Source organism: Cyanistes caeruleus, chromosome Z (genome assembly GCF_971803275.1).
Source record: "Cyanistes caeruleus chromosome Z, bCyaCae1.hap1.1, whole genome shotgun sequence".
NCBI classification, from domain to species: domain Eukaryota; kingdom Metazoa; phylum Chordata; class Aves; order Passeriformes; family Paridae; genus Cyanistes; species Cyanistes caeruleus.
In genome coordinates this window covers 13480173-13498960 of record NC_141732.1, presented here as the reverse complement: position 1 = coordinate 13498960, position 18788 = coordinate 13480173, and the positions used below count along the sequence as shown (strand labels likewise).

Below are 18788 nucleotides of genomic sequence, written 5' to 3'. Positions count from 1 at the left end.
TCTTAAAATATAGAGCTATTGTTTTTCAACCCTTCCTAGGGCAGGATACATTTGCTAATGTCCTTTGTCTATTAAAGATTAATATCTATAATCAGATCCCCTGTGTTACAAATAAGCTCTCAATACAAGAAGCAAGCAATTACAAATACTTCAAGTACATGCCTTAGTGAGATAGATTTCAAAATAAATGTAGATTCTCCCTTGATTTGTTGTTTTTATTTTTATTCCAACACATGGAAGAGAGTGTAGACAAAGAGCCTGCATTGTGTCTGGAACCGACACAACCCCTGGTGTGTCACCCTAGAGAACCTACACTGTGTCTGGAACCAACATAGTCTTTCCTTGCAACCACAACCATTTCAGTTCTGTGCATTTCCTTGGTCTTAAAATTTACCTTCTCTGAAGTCAATTTACTTTCTCTGAACAGAATCTTTTCAGCTTCCCGCTGTACCCCAAGGAACCTGTACACCTCGTGGTCCTGCTCCTGGTGGTAAGTCTACTTTTCAAGCAATTAAAGTCACTTCAATGCGTCTTCAGGGCCAGCTTTGTGCTTCACAGTTTCTGTACGTACATACAATGTAAGTTAAGCGCAAAGATTGCGGAGCAGAAAAGTAGTGCTAAGAAAACCATTCTGAGACATGTTTCAGAAGAGAAAGGCGATTTTGAGCACTAATGTAGAGATAAAAATTTGTACTGTAATTTTTTATTCAATCGGTCCATATTTGTGGGGATATTTTCTGGTTTAGTTTTGGTTTGGTTGCTTGATTGGTTGGTTGGACTTTTGGTTCCTTGTTTGGTTGGTGTTACTTTGGAGAGTTGTGGTGGTAGGGAGAGTGGCTGCTTCCTTTGAGGATTTTTTTAATTTTAATTCTGTAATATTTTATATTTTTTGTTTACCAAAGCTTTTTTTATTTTTTTTTCTTTCTTTTATAAACCATTGACATTTATGCAATAGCCCTTCCTTGCAAACAATGTTTTTTCTTCTCAGCATTTCTTTGTTTTTCAAAATTTACCTTCTCTGTGGAAAATTTATTTTCTCTGAGCAGGATCTTTTCAGCTTCCGTTTGTACCCCGAGGAACCGGTACACCTCGTGGCCCTGCTCCTGATGGTGAGTCTGCTTTTCAAGCAATTAGAGTCGCTTGGATGTGGGTTCAGAGCCAGCATCTCCCTTCCTCCTGCACAGCTTCTGTAGGGGAATACAACAATACCTAATTGATATTGATATACCTATTGATAAAGGAGCAATAAAACTGATGATAACAGAAATGTCCTGAGACATTTTTCAGAAGAGAAAGAGGATGGGGAAACGTAACTCAGGGATTAAAATTTTTTTCAGGGAGATTTCAGAATAAGTTTTTTCCCTTGATTAAAACCATGGGAATTAGGAATTCTAATGGTGAGGGGGTAAAGGTGTCTGTAAGTATTTGTAGCAAACAAAGTGCTATTGCTTTCCAGCCCTTCCTAGGGCAGGATACTTTTGCTAAATGTCCTTGGTCTATTAAAGATTAATATCTATAATCAGATGCCCTGTGTTTCAAAGATGCATTTAAGAAAACAAGCAAAAACTTAGACGTTCCTCAAATATGTACATTTTTGAGAGGTATTTAACAACAAATACAGATTTTCTCAATTTCTTTTTTATTCTTTCATTTTTTTTATTCCAGCACATAGGGGAGAGCCTAGACAAAGAACCTACATTTTGTCTGGACCCGACACAACCCCTGGTGTGTCATCCTACAGGACCTACATTTTTTCTGGAAGCCCTGGTGTGTCAACCTACAAAACCTACACTGTGACTGGAACCAACACAACCCCTGGTGTGTCACCCTACAGGACCTACACTGTGTCTGGAACCAACATAGCCTTTCCTTGCAACAACAACCATTTCAGTTCCGTGCATTTCCTTGGTCTTAAAATTTACCTTCTCTGTGGAAAATTTATTTTCTCTGAGCAGGATCTTTCAGGCTTCCCTCTGTACCCCAAGGAACCCGTACACCTCGTGGTCCTGCTCCTGATGGTGAGTCTGCTTTTCAAGCAATTAGAGTCGCTTGGATGTGTGTTCAGAGCCAGCATCTCCCTTCCTGCTGCACAGCTTCTGTAGGCAAATACAACAATACCTAATTGTAAAGATAAAGGAGCAATAAAACTGATGATAACAGAAATGTCCTGAGACATTTTTCAGAAGAGAAAGAGGATGGGGAAATCTAACTCAGGGATTAAAATTTTTTTCAGGGAGATTTCAGAATAAGTTTTTTCCCTTGATTAAAACCATGGGAATTAGGAATTCTAATGGTGAGGGGGAAAAGGTGTCTGTAAGTATTTGTAGCAAACAAAGTGCTATTGCTTTCCAGCCCTTCCTAGGGCAGGATACTTTTGCTAAATGTCCTTGGTCTATTAAAGATTAATATCTATAATCAGATGCCCTGTGTTTCAAAGATGCATTTAAGAAAACAAGCAAAAACTTAGACGTTCCTCAAATATGTACATTTTTGAGAGGTATTTAACAACAAATACAGATTTTCTCAATTTCTTTTTTATTCTTTCATTTTTTTTATTCCAGCACATAGGGGAGAGCCTAGAAAAAGAACCTATATTTTGTCTGGACCCGACACAACCCCTGGTGTGCCACCCTACAGGACCTACATTTTTTCTGGAACCCCTGGTGCGTCACCCTACAGAACCTACACTGTGTCTGGAACCAACATAGCCTTTCTTTGCAACCACAACCATTTCAGTTCCGTGCATTTCCTTGGTCTTAAAATTTACCTTATCTGAAGTAAATTTACTTTCTCTGAGCAGGATCTTTCTGGCTTCCATTTGTACCCCAAGGAACCTGTACACCTCGTGGTCCTGCTCCTGATGGTGAGTCTGCTTTTCAAGCAATTAAAGTGTCTTGGATGTGTGTTCAGAGCCAGCATCTCCTTTCCTGCTGCAGAGCTTCTGTAGGCAAATACAGCAGTATTAAATTGTATACATAGTGGAGCAATACAATTAGTGCAAACAGGAATATCCTGAGACATTCTTCAGAAGAGAAAGTGGTTGATGAAAGCTAACAGCGGGATTAAAATTACCATTCCAATGGTCTTTTCTATTAGTCCCCTTTTCTTTTTTGCTTTCTTTGGATTTAGTTCGTGTTGGGATGTTTGGTTGCTTTGAATTTTTTCGTTTTAGGGAGTGGTTGAGGTTGGTGGGTGGTTGGGTATTTGTTTTTTGGGTTTTTTTAGTAATTCTTTTAATTGCTTTCTTCTTGTTTTTTAATTTTTTTTTAATCAAAGGCGCTTTTTTTCGTTCTGTTTTAAACCATTAACATTTTGTAATAGCCTTTCTTTGCAACCATAACCATTTCTGTCCGGTGCACTTCCTTGTGTCTTAATACTTACTTTTACTGAACAGATATTTTTCAGCCTCGTGTTTCACCCCAAGCAGCCATTACACCTCCTGCTCCTGCTCCTGCTCCTGCTCCTGCTCCTGCTCCTGCTCCTGCTCCTGTTCCTGCTCCTGCTCCTGCTCCTGCTCCTGCTCCTGCTCCTGTTCCTGCTCCTGCTCCTGTTCCTGCTCCTGTTCCTGCTCCTGCTCCTGCTCCTGCTCCTGCTCCTGCTCCTGTTCCTGCTCCTGCTCCTGTTCCTGCTCCTGGTGGTAAGTGTGCATTCAAGAAATTTAACTCACTTGGATGCGGCCTCCTAGATGGCATCTTCCTTCATGCTGCACACTTTCTGTAGGCAAAGACAATTCTTAATTGTAAACATAGTAGAGCAATAAAACAAGTGCTAACAGAAATGTTCAGGGACTCTTCAGTAGAGAAAGAGGATGTGAAAGCTAGCACAGTGATTAAAAATACCACTATAATTTTTTTTCTCTTGGTCTGTGTTTGCTTGGATATTTTTTATTTCATTTTGGATCTGGTTAGTCGGTTGGGTTTTTTTGGTTTTGGGGAGGAGTAGTGGTGGGTGGGTGGGTGGCTGAGTGGGTGGGTGGTTGTTTGATTTTTGATTTTTTTTCTTTTATTACTTCTTTTAATTTATTTTGGGGTTTGGGGTTTTTATAAACTGAAGACTTTTTTCTTTCTTTCTGCTATAAACCATTAACATTTTGTAACAACCTTTCCTCACAACCATAACCATTCCAGTTCTGTGCATTTCCTAGTTTTTTAAAATTTACTTTCTCTGAACAGAATCTTTGCAGGTTCACTTTGAACTTGAAGCAGCCACTTCACCTCCTGCTCCTGCTGCTGCTCCTGCTTCTCCTCATGATGGCAAGTTTACTTTTCAAGCAATTGTAGTCACTTGAATGTGGGTTCAGAGCCAGCATCTCCCTTCATGCTGCACATCTTCTGTAGACAAATACAACAATACTTATTGCATGTTCTTGCTTTTTAAGATTTACTTTCTCTGAAGTAAATTTACTTTCTATTGACAGAATTTTTTTGGTGTTTTGAAACCCAAGCAGCTGGTAACATGTACTATGTACTAGTTTGAAAACAAAGCAGACGGAGATTCTAAGTCAGAACTACAATCTAAGAGGAAAATTAAAATAAAGGCAGAAAACACTGGCTTAAACAGACAGAGTGAGGACGTAACCTGGCACTCTGTTGGTCAGGTTGGGTGGTGGTAGTAGTCCAATTAAATGCTGGCTGCACTCCTGTTGAGTGATAGATGTGGTTCTGCTGAAGCGGGGATCCTGTAGAAGGGTGTCATGGTTTTAAAGCACTAGCTAAAAAATCACTAGAAAACTCACTCATTTCTTGCTGTGAGATATGGATTAGAAGAAGGGCAAAACAGGCTTAAAGCTTAAAAGGAATAAGGAAAGTTTATTAGCAAAACTACAAGGCTAAGAAACCAGAATAAAACCTCCAGAAACCCTTTTTCTCCACCACCCAACCATTCCCATGTTTAATTGACAACATAGAGACAAAACCTGGTGGTTAAAGTAGTCCCAACTTGGCTATAGTCTTTTTATCAGTCTTTGTAGAGAAAAAGAAGTTCTCTTTTGTCATTTTATGGAGAGTTTTTCACAAGAAAACCATTTTCTCATGGCTTTCTACTTCTCTGGTGCCAGCTGACCGGAAAACTCTGCCATCAGTCCTTTCCTCCTATTTCACACCACTCTGAGGTGTGTTCGTGGGCCATGATTCAAGGGGTGTCATTTTAAGGATGAGTTATTCAAAGGCAAAAGTTCTCTTCATCTGTCTCTGTGATCATCTCTGAAAATGGAAGTTTTCTCTTTTTCCCTTAAAGGCCACAAGTCTTCAGCAACTCTTACTTCTCTTTTTCTGTTCCAGCATCTCATAGGATCACAAGTGCTTCACCATTTACTCACCTCCATCAATTAATTACTTTTGCTTAGATCTACACTTTGAAATACTTCATCCTTCCAAAATACTTTTTCATGAATTAAAGGAGATTTTTCAGAATATTATTGTCCATATCCATAGTTTTAACAAAAGAATATTTCAGCTTATTAGTGCATCTTATTCTCTTCCCATCTGAGGCTTAATTCCTTTCCTCACTGGCTTTGATAGTTTATGTTGTCTCTTTACATGTGGATCATGCTCTCTCTTCCTCTCTCTCTGGAAAAAGGATTAACCCGCAAGTCTCATCTGGGTAGTGAAAGGGTTAAAATCTTGCTCAAGCCGCAGCAGGTGTTCATGGTGCTGGGTTTCAGCTCAGCGATGCTTAGAGTCATCCCCCGCTCCCCCCAGAAAACCTTCAGCCGTTCTGGAGGCTTCCCGGGAGGCTGCAGCAGAGCCCAGTAGCGGCCTGGGGGGGAAACTCTACAGGCTCCATCCCCCACCTGGGAACCACGGCAGTCCCAGCCCAGCTCCACACTCAGGCCGCAGGGCCTGGGGAGGGGAGCGAGCTGGAGTTCTGTTACCTTTTCCAAAACCAGAAACCAAAGAGAGAGTGAAATTCCTGGGCTTAGGTTTTAAAGGGTGGTGTTCACAGGTTGATCTCACTTTTCAATGATCAGAACTACTGTTAGTTCTCAAAAATGGCCAGTGATTGGCCAGGAGAAAAAACTCCCATTAGCCTCCATCAGTGTTAAGTTCCTCAGGTCTTTCCTACCTTTTTTTCATTAAATGCCAGTCTATCACCAAAGGTCTGCTTTTCCCCTGAAGGTCCAGTGGTGGTTATGTAGCTCTTGTCCTCTGGAAAAACAGTTGGCAAGGCTGCTCTGGTGTTCCAAACCTCAGATTATATCCAGGTAGGATGCTTGGCTCTCCCCCTTGGGCAGAGCATCTCACAATGGGATGATGTAATTTTATGAGTCATGCAGTGAGGCCTTAATGGCCCATTAGCGGAGATAGACCCGTGGAAGAAGTTATCAGGAATGAGTCATGAGGACAATAAAGAAAATGCCCCATCTATCTTAACAGCTTACCAAGACGGTAATAGAATACATACTTTTTTGTTATTTCTTACATTATAACCTAAGACACTGCGGTAAATTTGCTTTCTCTGAATAGACTCTTTTCGGCGTCACATTGAACCCGAAGCATACAGTACACATCCTGCTCCTGCTCCTGATGGTAAGTCTCTTTTCAAGCAATTAGAGTCACTTGGATGTGGGTTCCTACCCAGCACCTCCCACCATGCTGCAGAGCTTTTGCAGACAAGTACACTTAAATGTAACCCTAATAGAGCTATAAAACTACTGCTAACATTTATTTTGAAATAGCCATTTCTTGCAACCACAACAATTTCAGTTCTGTGTATTTCCATGTTTTTTAAAATTTGCTTTCTCTGAAGTTATTTTACTTTCTCTGAACAGACTCTTTTTGGCTTCCTGTTTTACCACAAGCAGCTCGTCCACCTCCTGCTCATGCTCATGATGGTAATTCTGCCTTTCAAGCAATTAGAGCCACTCATACGTGGGTTCAGAGTCAACATCTCCCTTTATGCTGAACAGTTTCTGTAGGCAAATACAACAATACTTAATTGAAAACGTTATGAAACAGGAAAGCAGGTGCTAACAGAAACGTTGTGAGACGTTTCTCGGAAGAGAAAGTAGATGGTGAAAGCTAACATAGGGATTAAAATTACTACTGTAATTTTTTTTTTTTTCTCTCCTTATTTCTTTGGGTATTTAGTTTGGGTTTGGTTGCTTGGTTGGTTGGATTTTTTGTTTTGGGAGAGTGGTGGTGTTGGTTGGGGGTGTGTTTGCTTTATTGTTTAGGTTTTGGGGAGTTCTGCTCTTATTACTGATTTAAATTTTTTCTTTGTTTCTTTTACCAAAGATTTTTTCCTTCCTTGCTGTTATAAACCAATAATACTTTTGTAATGATCTTTCCTTGCAACCACAACCATTTCAGTGCTGTGAATTTCCTAATTCTTTAAAATTTAAAAACTTCTTAATTTTAAAATTATTTTCTCTGCATAGAACCTTTTTGGCGTCGCATTGGACACCATCTAGCCAAAACACCTCCTGCTCATGCTCGTGACAGTAATGGTAAGTCTGCCTTTCAAGCAATTAGAGTCATTTGGATATGAGTTCAACCCAGCATTTCCCTTCCTGCTGCACAGATTTTGAAGACAAGTACAACAACACTTAAATGTAAACCTAATGGAGCAATAAAACTAGTGTTAACAGTGCCACTCTGAGACTTTTTCCAGAACAGAATGGGGATGATAAAAGCTAACACAGGGATTAAAATGGATACTAGATTTTGTTGTGTTTTTTTCTATTGGTCCTTAGTTGCTTGGATATAGTTCAGTTTTAGTTTTAGTTTGGATTTGGTTGCTTGGTTGGTTAGATGTTTTTGGTTTTGGGGAGTGGTGGCTATTTGTGTTTTGATTTTTTTTTTTATATTATTATGTTTAATTCCCTTCCTTGGTTCCTGCCTTACTGCCTTCCCTACCTCCCTCCCTCCTTCCTACCATTTTTCCTTTCTTTTCTAAATCATTAACATTTTTGTAATAACCTTCCCTTGCAAACACAACCCCTTCAGTTCTGTGCATTTCCTTGCATTTTTAAATTTTAATTTCTCTGAAGAAAATTTGCTTTCCCTGAACAGAATCTGTTGGGCCTCGCTTTGTGCCCAAAGGAGCTGCTGCACTTCATGATCCTGAAAGCCATGGTGAGTCTGCTTTTCAAGCAATTAAAGTCACTTGGATGTGAGTTCTGAGACACCATCTCCCTTCATGCTGCACAGCTTCTGTAGGCAAATACAGCAATATTTAATTGTAAACATAACAGAGCATTAAACTCATGCTAACAAAAATATTCTGAGATATTTTTCAGAAGAGAAAGAGGGTGATGAAAGCTAATACGGGGATTAAAACTCCTACCATTTTTTTTTTTCTATTGATCCCTATTTTCCTGGGTATTTTATTAGTTTTTGTTTGGGTTTGGTTGTTTGGTTGCTTGGATATTTTGGTTTTGCAGACCAGCAGTATTGGGTGTGTGTTTGGTTTTTGACTTTTTTAATACTGCTTTTAATTTTTTTCCTATTTTATACTCTTTTTTTTTTTTTTTTTCCCCCAAGACATCTTCCTTGCTCTAGGTTATAAGCCATTAATGTTTTTATAATCATTATTCCTTGCAAACATAAGCATTTCAGTTCTGTGCATTTCCTTGCTTTTTAAAATTTTCCTTCTCTGAAGTAAACTTACTGTCTGTGAACAGATATTTTTCGGGTTAGCGTTGCACCACAAGCAGCCGTTACACCTTCTACTCCTCTTCCTCCTCCTGATGCTAAGTCTGCTTTTCAAGCAAAAATAGTCACTCCGATGTGGGTTCCTAGACGGCACCTCCCTTCATGCTGCACAACTTCTAAGGAAAATACAGCAATATTTACTTGTTCACATAAGAGAGCATTAAAACTGGTGGTAACAGAAATTTCTGAGACTTTTTTTCAGAAGAGAAAGGGGATGCTGAAAGCTAACACACGGATTAAAATTATTTTTGCAGTTTTTTTCTATTAGGCCCTATTTCCTAGTGTGGTATGTTTTGTTCTAGTTTTGGTTGGGATGCTAGGTTTCTTGGCATTATTTGGTTTTGGGAGTAGTTCAGGTGAGTAGGTGGGTGTATGGTTTGTTTTTTTTGTTTAGTACATCTTTTAGTTGCTTTCTTTTATTTATATTTTTTCAAGCAAATGCTTTTTATTTTTCCTTTCTGTTATCAATCATAAACATTTTGTAACAGCCTATCCTTGCAAAAAATAACCATTTCTATTAGGTGCATTTCCTTGCTTTTTAAGACATATTTTTACTGAACAGATATTTTTCAACCTCGTGTTTCACCCCAAGCAAGTGTTACTGCTCCTGCTACTCCTGCTCCTACTCTGTCTCCCGCTGGTAAGTCTGCTTTTCCAGCAAAAATAGTCACTCCGATGTGGGTTCCTAGACGGCACCTCCCTTCATGCTGCACAACTTCTAAGGAAAATACAGCAATATTTACTTGTTCACATAAGAGAGCATTAAAACTGGTGGTAACAGAAATTTCTGAGACTTTTTTTCAGAAGAGAAAGGGGATGCTGAAAGCTAACACACGGATTAAAATTATTTTTGCAGTTTTTTTCTATTAGGCCCTATTTCCTAGTGTGGTATTTTTTGTTTTAGTTTTGGTTTGGATGCTGGGTTTCTTGGCATTATTTGGTTTTGGGAGTAGTTCAGGTGAGTAGGTGGGTGTTTGGGGTTTTTTTTGTTTAGTACATCTTTTAGTTGCTTTCTTTTATTTATTTTTTTCAAGCAAATGCTTTTTATTTTTCCTTTCTGTTATCAATCATAAACATTTTGTAACAGCCTATCCTTGCAAAAAATAACCATTTCTATTAGGTGCATTTCCTTGCTTTTTAAGACATATTTTTACTGAACAGATATTTTTCAACCTCGTGTTTCACCCCAAGCAAGTGTTACTGCTCCTGCTACTCCTGCTCCTACTCTGTCTCCCGCTGGTAAGTCTGCTTTTCCAGCAAAAATAGTCACTCCGATGTGGGTTCCTAGACGGCACCTCCCTTCATGCTGCACAACTTCTAAGGAAAATACAGCAATATTTACTTGTTCACATAAGAGAGCATTAAAACTGGTGGTAACAGAAATTTCTGAGACTTCTTTTCAGAAGAGAAAGGGGATGCTGAAAGCTAACACACGGATTAAAATTATTTTTGCAGTTTTTTTCTATTAGGCCCTATTTCCTAGTGTGGTATTTTTTGTTTTAGTTTTGGTTTGGATGCTGGGTTTCTTGGCATTATTTGGTTTTGGGAGTAGTTCAGGTGAGTAGGTGGGTGTATGGTTTGTTTTTTTTGTTTAGTACGTCTTTTAGTTGCTCTCTTTCATTTATATTTTTTTCAAGCAAATGCTTTTTATTTTTCCTTTCTGTTATCAATCATAAACATTTTGTAACAGCCTATCCTTGCAAAAAATAACCATTTCTATTAGGTGCATTTCCTTGCTTTTTAAGACATATTTTTACTGAACAGATATTTTTCAACCTCGTGTTTCACCCCAAGCAAGTGTTACTGCTCCTGCTACTCCTGCTCCTACTCTGTCTCCCGCTGGTAAGTCTGCTTTTCCAGCAAAAATAGTCACTCCGATGTGGGTTCCTAGACGGCACCTCCCTTCATGCTGCACAACTTCTAAGGAAAATACAGCAATATGTACTTGTTCACATAAGAGAGCATTAAAACTGGTGGTAACAGAAATTTCTGAGACTTTTTTTCAGAAGAGAAAGGGGATGCTGAAAGCTAACACACGGATTAAAATTATTTTTGCAGTTTTTTTCTATTAGGCCCTATTTCCTAGTGTGGTATTTTTTGTTTTAGTTTTGGTTTGGATGCTGGGTTTCTTGGCATTATTTGGTTTTGGGAGTAGTTCAGGTGAGTAGGTGGGTGTTTGGTTTGTTTTTTTTGTTTAGTACGTCTTTTAATTGCTCTCTTTCATTTATATTTTTTTCAAGCAAATGCTTTTTATTTTTCCTTTCTGTTTTCAATCATAAACATTTTGTAACAGCCTATCCTTGCAAAAAATAACCATTTCTATTAGGTGCATTTCCTTGCTTTTTAAGACATATTTTTACTGAACAGATATTTTTCAACCTCGTGTTTCACCCCAAGCAATTGTTACTGCTCCTGCTACTCCTGCTCCTACTCTGTCTCCCGCTGGTAAGTCTGCTTTTCCAGCAAAAATAGTCACTCCGATGTGGGTTCCTAGACGGCACCTCCCTTCATGCTGCACAACTTCTAAGGAAAATACAGCAATATTTACTTGTTCACATAAGAGAGCATTAAAACTGGTGGTAACAGAAATTTCTGAGACTTCTTTTCAGAAGAGAAAGGGGATGCTGAAAGCTAACACACGGATTAAAATTATTTTTGCAGTTTTTTTCTATTAGGCCCTATTTCCTAGTGTGGTATTTTTTGTTTTAGTTTTGGTTTGGATGCTGGGTTTCTTGGCATTATTTGGTTTTGGGAGTAGTTCAGGTGAGTAGGTGGGTGTATGGTTTGTTTTTTTTGTTTAGTACGTCTTTTAGTTGCTCTCTTTCATTTATATTTTTTTCAAGCAAATGCTTTTTATTTTTCCTTTCTGTTATCAATCATAAACATTTTGTAACAGCCTATCCTTGCAAAAAATAACCATTTCTATTAGGTGCATTTCCTTGCTTTTTAAGACATATTTTTACTGAACAGATATTTTTCAACCTCGTGTTTCACCCCAAGCAAGTGTTACTGCTCCTGCTACTCCTGCTCCTACTCTGTCTCCCGCTGGTAAGTCTGCTTTTCCAGCAAAAATAGTCACTCCGATGTGGGTTCCTAGACGGCACCTCCCTTCATGCTGCACAACTTCTAAGGAAAATACAGCAATATGTACTTGTTCACATAAGAGAGCATTAAAACTGGTGGTAACAGAAATTTCTGAGACTTTTTTTCAGAAGAGAAAGGGGATGCTGAAAGCTAACACACGGATTAAAATTATTTTTGCAGTTTTTTTCTATTAGGCCCTATTTCCTAGTGTGGTATTTTTTGTTTTAGTTTTGGTTTGGATGCTGGGTTTCTTGGCATTATTTGGTTTTGGGAGTAGTTCAGGTGAGTAGGTGGGTGTTTGGTTTGTTTTTTTTGTTTAGTACGTCTTCTAATTGCTCTCTTTCATTTATATTTTTTTCAAGCAAATGCTTTTTATTTTTCCTTTCTGTTTTCAATCATAAACATTTTGTAACAGCCTATCCTTGCAAAAAATAACCATTTCTATTAGGTGCATTTCCTTGCTTTTTAAGACATATTTTTACTGAACAGATATTTTTCAACCTCGTGTTTCACCCCAAGCAATTGTTACTGCTCCTGCTACTCCTGCTCCTACTCTGTCTCCCGCTGGTAAGTCTGCTTTTCCAGCAAAAATAGTCACTCCGATGTGGGTTCCTAGACGGCACCTCCCTTCATGCTGCACAACTTCTAAGGAAAATACAGCAATATTTACTTGTTCACATAAGAGAGCATTAAAACTGGTGGTAACAGAAATTTCTGAGACTTCTTTTCAGAAGAGAAAGGGGATGCTGAAAGCTAACACACGGATTAAAATTATTTTTGCAGTTTTTTTCTATTAGGCCCTATTTCCTAGTGTGGTATTTTTTGTTTTAGTTTTGGTTTGGATGCTGGGTTTCTTGGCATTATTTGGTTTTGGGAGTAGTTCAGGTGAGTAGGTGGGTGTTTGATTTGTTTTTTTGTTTAGTACGTCTTTTAATTGCTCTCTTTCATTTATATTTTTTTCAAGCAAATGCTTTTTATTTTTCCTTTCTGTTTTCAATCATAAACATTTTGTAACAGCCTATCCTTGCAAAAAATAACCATTTCTATTAGGTGCATTTCCTTGCTTTTTAAGACATATTTTTACTGAACAGATATTTTTCAACCTCGTGTTTCACCCCAAGCAAGTGTTACTGCTCCTGCTACTCCTGCTCCTACTCTGTCTCCCGCTGGTAAGTCTGCTTTTCCAGCAAAAATAGTCACTCCGATGTGGGTTCCTAGACGGCACCTCCCTTCATGCTGCACAACTTCTAAGGAAAATACAGCAATATTTACTTGTTCACATAAGAGAGCATTAAAACTGGTGGTAACAGAAATTTCTGAGACTTTTTTTCAGAAGAGAAAGGGGATGCTGAAAGCTAACACACGGATTAAAATTATTTTTGCAGTATTTTTCTATTAGGCCCTATTTCCTAGTGTGGTATTTTTTGTTCTAGTTTTGGTTGGGATGCTGGGTTTCTTGGCATTATTTGGTTTTGGGAGTAGTTCAGGTGAGTAGGTGGGTGTTTGGGGTTTTTTTTGTTTAGTACATCTTTTAGTTGCTTTCTTTTATTTATTTTTTTCAAGCAAATGCTTTTTATTTTTCCTTTCTGTTTTCAATCATAAACATTTTGTAACAGCCTATCCTTGCAAAAAATAACCATTTCTATTAGGTGCATTTCCTTGCTTTTTAAGACATATTTTTACTGAACAGATATTTTTCAACCTCGTGTTTCACCCCAAGCAAGTGTTACTGCTCCTGCTACTCCTGCTCCTACTCTGTCTCCCGCTGGTAAGTCTGCTTTTCCAGCAAAAATAGTCACTCCGATGTGGGTTCCTAGACGGCACCTCCCTTCATGCTGCACAACTTCTAAGGAAAATACAGCAATATTTACTTGTTCACATAAGAGAGCATTAAAACTGGTGGTAACAGAAATTTCTGAGACTTTTTTTCAGAAGAGAAAGGGGATGCTGAAAGCTAACACACGGATTAAAATTATTTTTGCAGTATTTTTCTATTAGGCCCTATTTCCTAGTGTGGTATTTTTTGTTCTAGTTTTGGTTGGGATGCTGGGTTTCTTGGCATTATTTGGTTTTGGGAGTAGTTCAGGTGAGTAGGTGGGTGTTTGGGGTTTTTTTTGTTTAGTACATCTTTTAGTTGCTTTCTTTTATTTATTTTTTTCAAGCAAATGCTTTTTATTTTTCCTTTCTGTTTTCAATCATAAACATTTTGTAACAGCCTATCCTTGCAAAAAATAACCATTTCTATTAGGTGCATTTCCTTGCTTTTTAAGACATATTTTTACTGAACAGATATTTTTCAACCTCGTGTTTCACCCCAAGCAATTGTTATTCACCCCAAGCAATTGTTACTGCTCCTGCTACTCCTGCTCCTACTCTGTCTCCCGCTGGTAAGTCTGCTTTTCCAGCAAAAATAGTCACTCCGATGTGGGTTCCTAGACGGCACCTCCCTTCATGCTGCACAACTTCTAAGGAAAATACAGCAATATTTACTTGTTCACATAAGAGAGCATTAAAACTGGTGGTAACAGAAATTTCTGAGACTTTTTTTCAGAAGAGAAAGGGGATGCTGAAAGCTAACACACGGATTAAAATTATTTTTGCAGTTTTTTTCTATTAGGCCCTATTTCCTAGTGTGGTATTTTTTGTTTTAGTTTTGGTTGGGATGCTGGGTTTCTTGGCATTATTTGGTTTTGGGAGTAGTTCAGGTGAGTAGGTGGGTGTTTGGTTTGTTTTTTTGTTTAGTACGTCTTTTAATTGCTCTCTTTCATTTATATTTTTTTCAAGCAAATGCTTTTTATTTTTCCTTTCTGTTTTCAATCATAAACATTTTGTAACAGCCTATCCTTGCAAAAAATAACCATTTCTATTAGGTGCATTTCCTTGCTTTTTAAGACATATTTTTACTGAACAGATATTTTTCAACCTCGTGTTTCACCCCAAGCAAGTGTTACTGCTCCTGCTACTCCTGCTCCTACTCTGTCTCCCGCTGGTAAGTCTGCTTTTCAAGCAAAAATAGTCACGTGGATGGGAGTTCAGAGCCAGCATCTCCCTTCTTCGTGCATAGATTCTGTAGGTAAATACAACACTCTGTTATAAATATAATGGAGCAAAAAAAAAAATGCTATTAGAAGTGTTCTGAGACTTGTTTCAGAAGAGAAAAGAGATGGTGAAAGTTAACACAGGGATTACTTCCTATTTTTTTCCATTTGTCCTAATTGCTTGAATATTTTTGGTTTCAGTGTGGGCTTGCTTGAAGGGATTTTTTTAGTTTTGAGAAGTGGCGGTAGGTCGGTGGGTGGCTGTTCGTTTCATAGTTTTTTAATAATTTTTCCTCCTTCCCTCCCTCCCTCCCTCCCTCCCTCCCTCCCTCCCTCCCTCCCTCCCTCCCTCCCTCCCTCCCTCCCTCCCTCCCTCCCTCCCTCCCTCCCTCCCTCCCTCCCTCCCTCCCTCCCTTCCTTCCTTCCTTCCTTCCTTCCTTCCTTCCTTCCTTCCTTCCTTCCTTCCTTCCTTCCTTCCTTCCTTCCTTCCGCCACTTCCTTCCTTCCTTCCGCCACTTCCTTCCTTCCTTCCTTCCTTCCTTCCTTCCTTCCTTCCTTCCTTCCTTCCTTCCTTCCTTCCTTCCTTCCTTCCTTCCTTCCTTCCTTCCTTCCTTCCTTCCTTCCTTCCTTCCTTCCTTCCTTCCTTCCTTCCTTCCTTCCTTCCTTCCTTCCTTCCTTCCTTCCTTCCTTCCTTCCTTCCTTCCTTCCTTCCTTCCTTCCTTCCTTCCTTCCTTCCTTCCTTCCGCCACTTCCTTCCTTCCTTCCGCCACTTCCTTCCTTCCTTCCGCCACTTCCTTCCTTCCTTCCGCCACTTCCTTCCTTCCTTCCTTCCTTCCTTCCTTCCTTCCTTCCTTCCTTCCTTCCTTCCTTCCTTCCTTCCTTCCTTCCTTCCTTCCTTCCTTCCTTCCTTCCTTCCTTCCTTCCTTCCTTCCTTCCTTCCTTCCTTCCTTCCTTCCTTCCTTCCTTCCTTCCTTCCTTCCTTCCTTCCTTCCTTCCTTCCTTCCTTCCTTCCTTCCTTCCTTCCTTCCTTCCTTCCTTCCTTCCTTCCTTCCTTCCTTCCTTCCTTCCTTCCTTCCTTCCTTCCTTCCTTCCTTCCTTCCTTCCTTCCTTCCTTCCTTCCTTCCTTCCTTCCTTCCTTCCTTCCTTCCTTCCTTCCTTCCTTCCTTCCTTCCTTCCTTCCTTCCTTCCTTCCTTCCTTCCTTCCTTCCCTCCTTCCTTCCTTCCTTCCTTCCTTCCTTCCTTCCTTCCTTCCTTCCTTCCTTCCTTCCCTCCTTCCTTCCTTCCTTCCCTCCTTCCTTCCCTCCTTCCTTCCCTCCTTCCCTCCTTCCTTCCCTCCTTCCTTCCCTCCTTCCCTCCTTCCCTCCTTCCCTCCTTCCCTCCTTCCCTCCTTCCCTCCTTCCTTCCCTCCTTCCCTCCTTCCCTCCTTCCCTCCTTCCCTCCTTCCTTCCCTCCTTCCCTCCTTCCCTCCTTCCCTCCCTCCTTCCCTCCTTCCGCCACTTCCTTCCTTCCGCCACTTCCTTCCTTCCGCCACTTCCTTCCGCCACTTCCTTCCGCCACTTCCTTCCTCACTCACTCCCTCACTCCCTCACTCCCTTCCTCACTCCCTCACTCACTTCCTTCCGCCACTTCCTTCCGCCACTTCCGCCCTTCCGCCACTTCCGCCACTTCCGCCCTTCCGCCACTTCCGCCCTTCCTTCCGCCCTTTCTTCCACCCTTCCTTCCACCCTTCCTTCCTTCCGCTCTTCCTTCCACCCTTCAGCCCTTCCGCCCTTCCTTCCGCCCGCCCTTCCTTCCGCCCTTCCTCCCGCCCTTCCGCCCTTCCTTCCTTCCTTCCGCCCTTCCTTCCTTCTGCCCTTCCTTCTGCCCTTCCTGCCTTCCTGCCCTCCTGCCTACCCTGCCTGCCCTTCCTGCCCTGCCTTCCTGCCTCTCTCTCCTTCTCTTTCTCTTTCTTTCTTACTAAAGGCTTTTTCCTTTCTTTCTTTTATAAATCATTAGTATTTTTGTAATAGCCTTTCCTTGAAACCACAACTGTTTCAGTTCTGTGCATTTCATTGGTTTTATAATGTATTTCGTCTGATTCAAATTTACTTTCTCTGAGCAGAATCTTTTCAGTCTCACTTTATACGCCATGGAACCAGTACACCTCACGGTCCTGCTCCTGATGGTGTGTCTGCTTTTCAAGCAATTAGAGTCATCTAGATGTGGTTTCAGAGCCAGCATCTCCTTTCATGCTGCACAGATTGTGCCGGCAAATACAGCAATATTTACAGCTGAACATAGTGGAGCAATACAACTAGTGCAAACAGAAACATTCTGAGTCATTTTTCAGAACAGGAAGTTATAAGACAGAGATTAATATTTTTGTAATTTTTTGTACTTAAATTTTTCTAGTTTCTTTTTTCTAGTCATCTGCATTAGCTTGCATATTTTTATTTTTGATTGTGTTTGGTTGCTTGGTTAGTTGGATTTTTTTTGGTTTTGGGTAGTGTTGTTGGCAGGTGGGTCAGATTTAGGTTTTTGATTTTCTTCTTTTATTACTATTTTTAAATTCTTCCTTTCTTTTTTTTTTTTCTTTTTTTTTCTTTTTTTTTTTAACCAAAGGTGTTTTCCTTTCTTACTGTTTAAAAACCATTAACAATTTTGTAATAGGCGTTCCTTGCAACAATAAGCATTTCACTTCTTTGCATTTCTTTGCTTTTTAAACTACTTTCTCCAAAGCTGTAGAAGTTCATCAGATTGTTTTTTTTTTCTTGTTACCCTCTGTCTTTCATTTTTTTCTTGGAAATAGTGTAGAACAGAGTTCAGTAAATCTGGACCTCAAATAATTTTAACTTTTTCTTAGTACTGTTTATGCTGGATGGTTTGCTTTGAAATGTGTGAATGTTCTTACAGTGGTAGTAAGCAAAGTAAAATCTGATCATGTCGTGGGTTTGATACTGGCAAATGTTTTTTTGTAACTACAAAAAAATCATTTACCTATTCTCCTCTGCCACAGTTGAGCAGAAGCGGGGGAAAGAACAATTAAAAAGCTCATGAGGTGAGATAAGGATTAGGAGGAAAACACTTTAAGGGCAAAACAGGCTCAAAACTTTCAAATATATAACAAATTGCTATTAACAGAATTAAAAAAGGATCATGAGAACTAAACCCATGTTTCTCCTCCTCCAGTCCTTCTTTCCTTCCCACTGACGACACAGGGGGACAAAAACATGGGGTTTTCAGTCAATCTGTCACTTCTGAAAACCTTTCTTCAATTTGCTTAGGGTGAAGAGTCTCTTCTGCTATGCCATGAGGTCTTTCCCATGGGAGGCAGTTCTCTGTGAACTTTTCCAACATGGTTCTAATTTTCAAGAGTAGCAGCCCTGCCCAAATCTGCTGCAGTGTGAGACTCTCCCATGGACAGCATTCTACCCACAACTGCTTTTTTCCTGGGCCATTTAGTTCATGGCAGTTTTGTTTTAAGGATGAGCTGTTCTAGTATAAAAGCAAGGGTCTTTTACGTCTCTCTCTGGAAGCAAGGGTTCTCTGTCTCTCTCTGTCTCTCTCTGTCTCTCTCTGTCTGTCTGTCTCTCTCTCTCTCTCTCTCTCTCTGTTCAAGTCTCTCACCAGATCACAGCTTCTCGGCATCCACATGCTCCAGCGTGAGCATCTTTTTCTCAAAGGCTGCGAGTGAATTCTGCATTCCCCCACGCACTTCATGAGCCACGGGGAAATAGATTGTTGTATTATAGTCCTCACCACAGCTGCAGGAGAATTTCAGCTCTGAGGCCCAGAGCACCTCCTCCTCCCCCTCCATCTTTCTGCACTGACTTTAGTGTTGCCATGTTGTTCTCCCCACAGGTCTTCACCTTTTCTCTGACTTGGGAGAGAATTAGTGTTCATATTGTTTGTTCTCAAGTTCTAGCAAGTTGAAAAGTTTTACAGAGTTCTTCAGTGTTGAAAGGTTGATCCTGTCCAGGCTCCACATTGGGGAATTGCTCATCATGCCTGTCACTGCTGATCATGTGGTTCC

At 40.0% G+C, this 18788-nt stretch overlaps 1 protein-coding gene across 1 annotated transcript in view; it reads left to right on the top strand.

Moving 5' to 3' along the window:
• The window catches only part of LOC111940935 (uncharacterized), a 91997-nt gene that overhangs the window by 70352 nt on the left and 2857 nt on the right, over positions 1-18788 (top strand). The window contains exons 31-51 of the mRNA XM_086868703.1: positions 428-490; positions 1047-1109; positions 1666-1818; positions 1956-2018; positions 2562-2663; positions 2801-2863; positions 3395-3637; positions 4173-4253; positions 6465-6527; positions 6770-6832; positions 7379-7447; positions 8013-8075; positions 9217-9294; positions 9816-9893; positions 10419-10496; positions 11022-11099; positions 11625-11702; positions 12228-12305; positions 12830-12907; positions 13429-13506; positions 14650-14727. Of these exons, the coding sequence (XP_086724829.1) occupies positions 428-490; positions 1047-1109; positions 1666-1818; positions 1956-2018; positions 2562-2663; positions 2801-2863; positions 3395-3637; positions 4173-4253; positions 6465-6527; positions 6770-6832; positions 7379-7447; positions 8013-8075; positions 9217-9294; positions 9816-9893; positions 10419-10496; positions 11022-11099; positions 11625-11702; positions 12228-12305; positions 12830-12907; positions 13429-13506; positions 14650-14727 (1791 nt within the window). The remainder of the gene's footprint in view (positions 1-427; positions 491-1046; positions 1110-1665; positions 1819-1955; positions 2019-2561; positions 2664-2800; positions 2864-3394; positions 3638-4172; positions 4254-6464; positions 6528-6769; positions 6833-7378; positions 7448-8012; positions 8076-9216; positions 9295-9815; positions 9894-10418; positions 10497-11021; positions 11100-11624; positions 11703-12227; positions 12306-12829; positions 12908-13428; positions 13507-14649; positions 14728-18788) is intronic.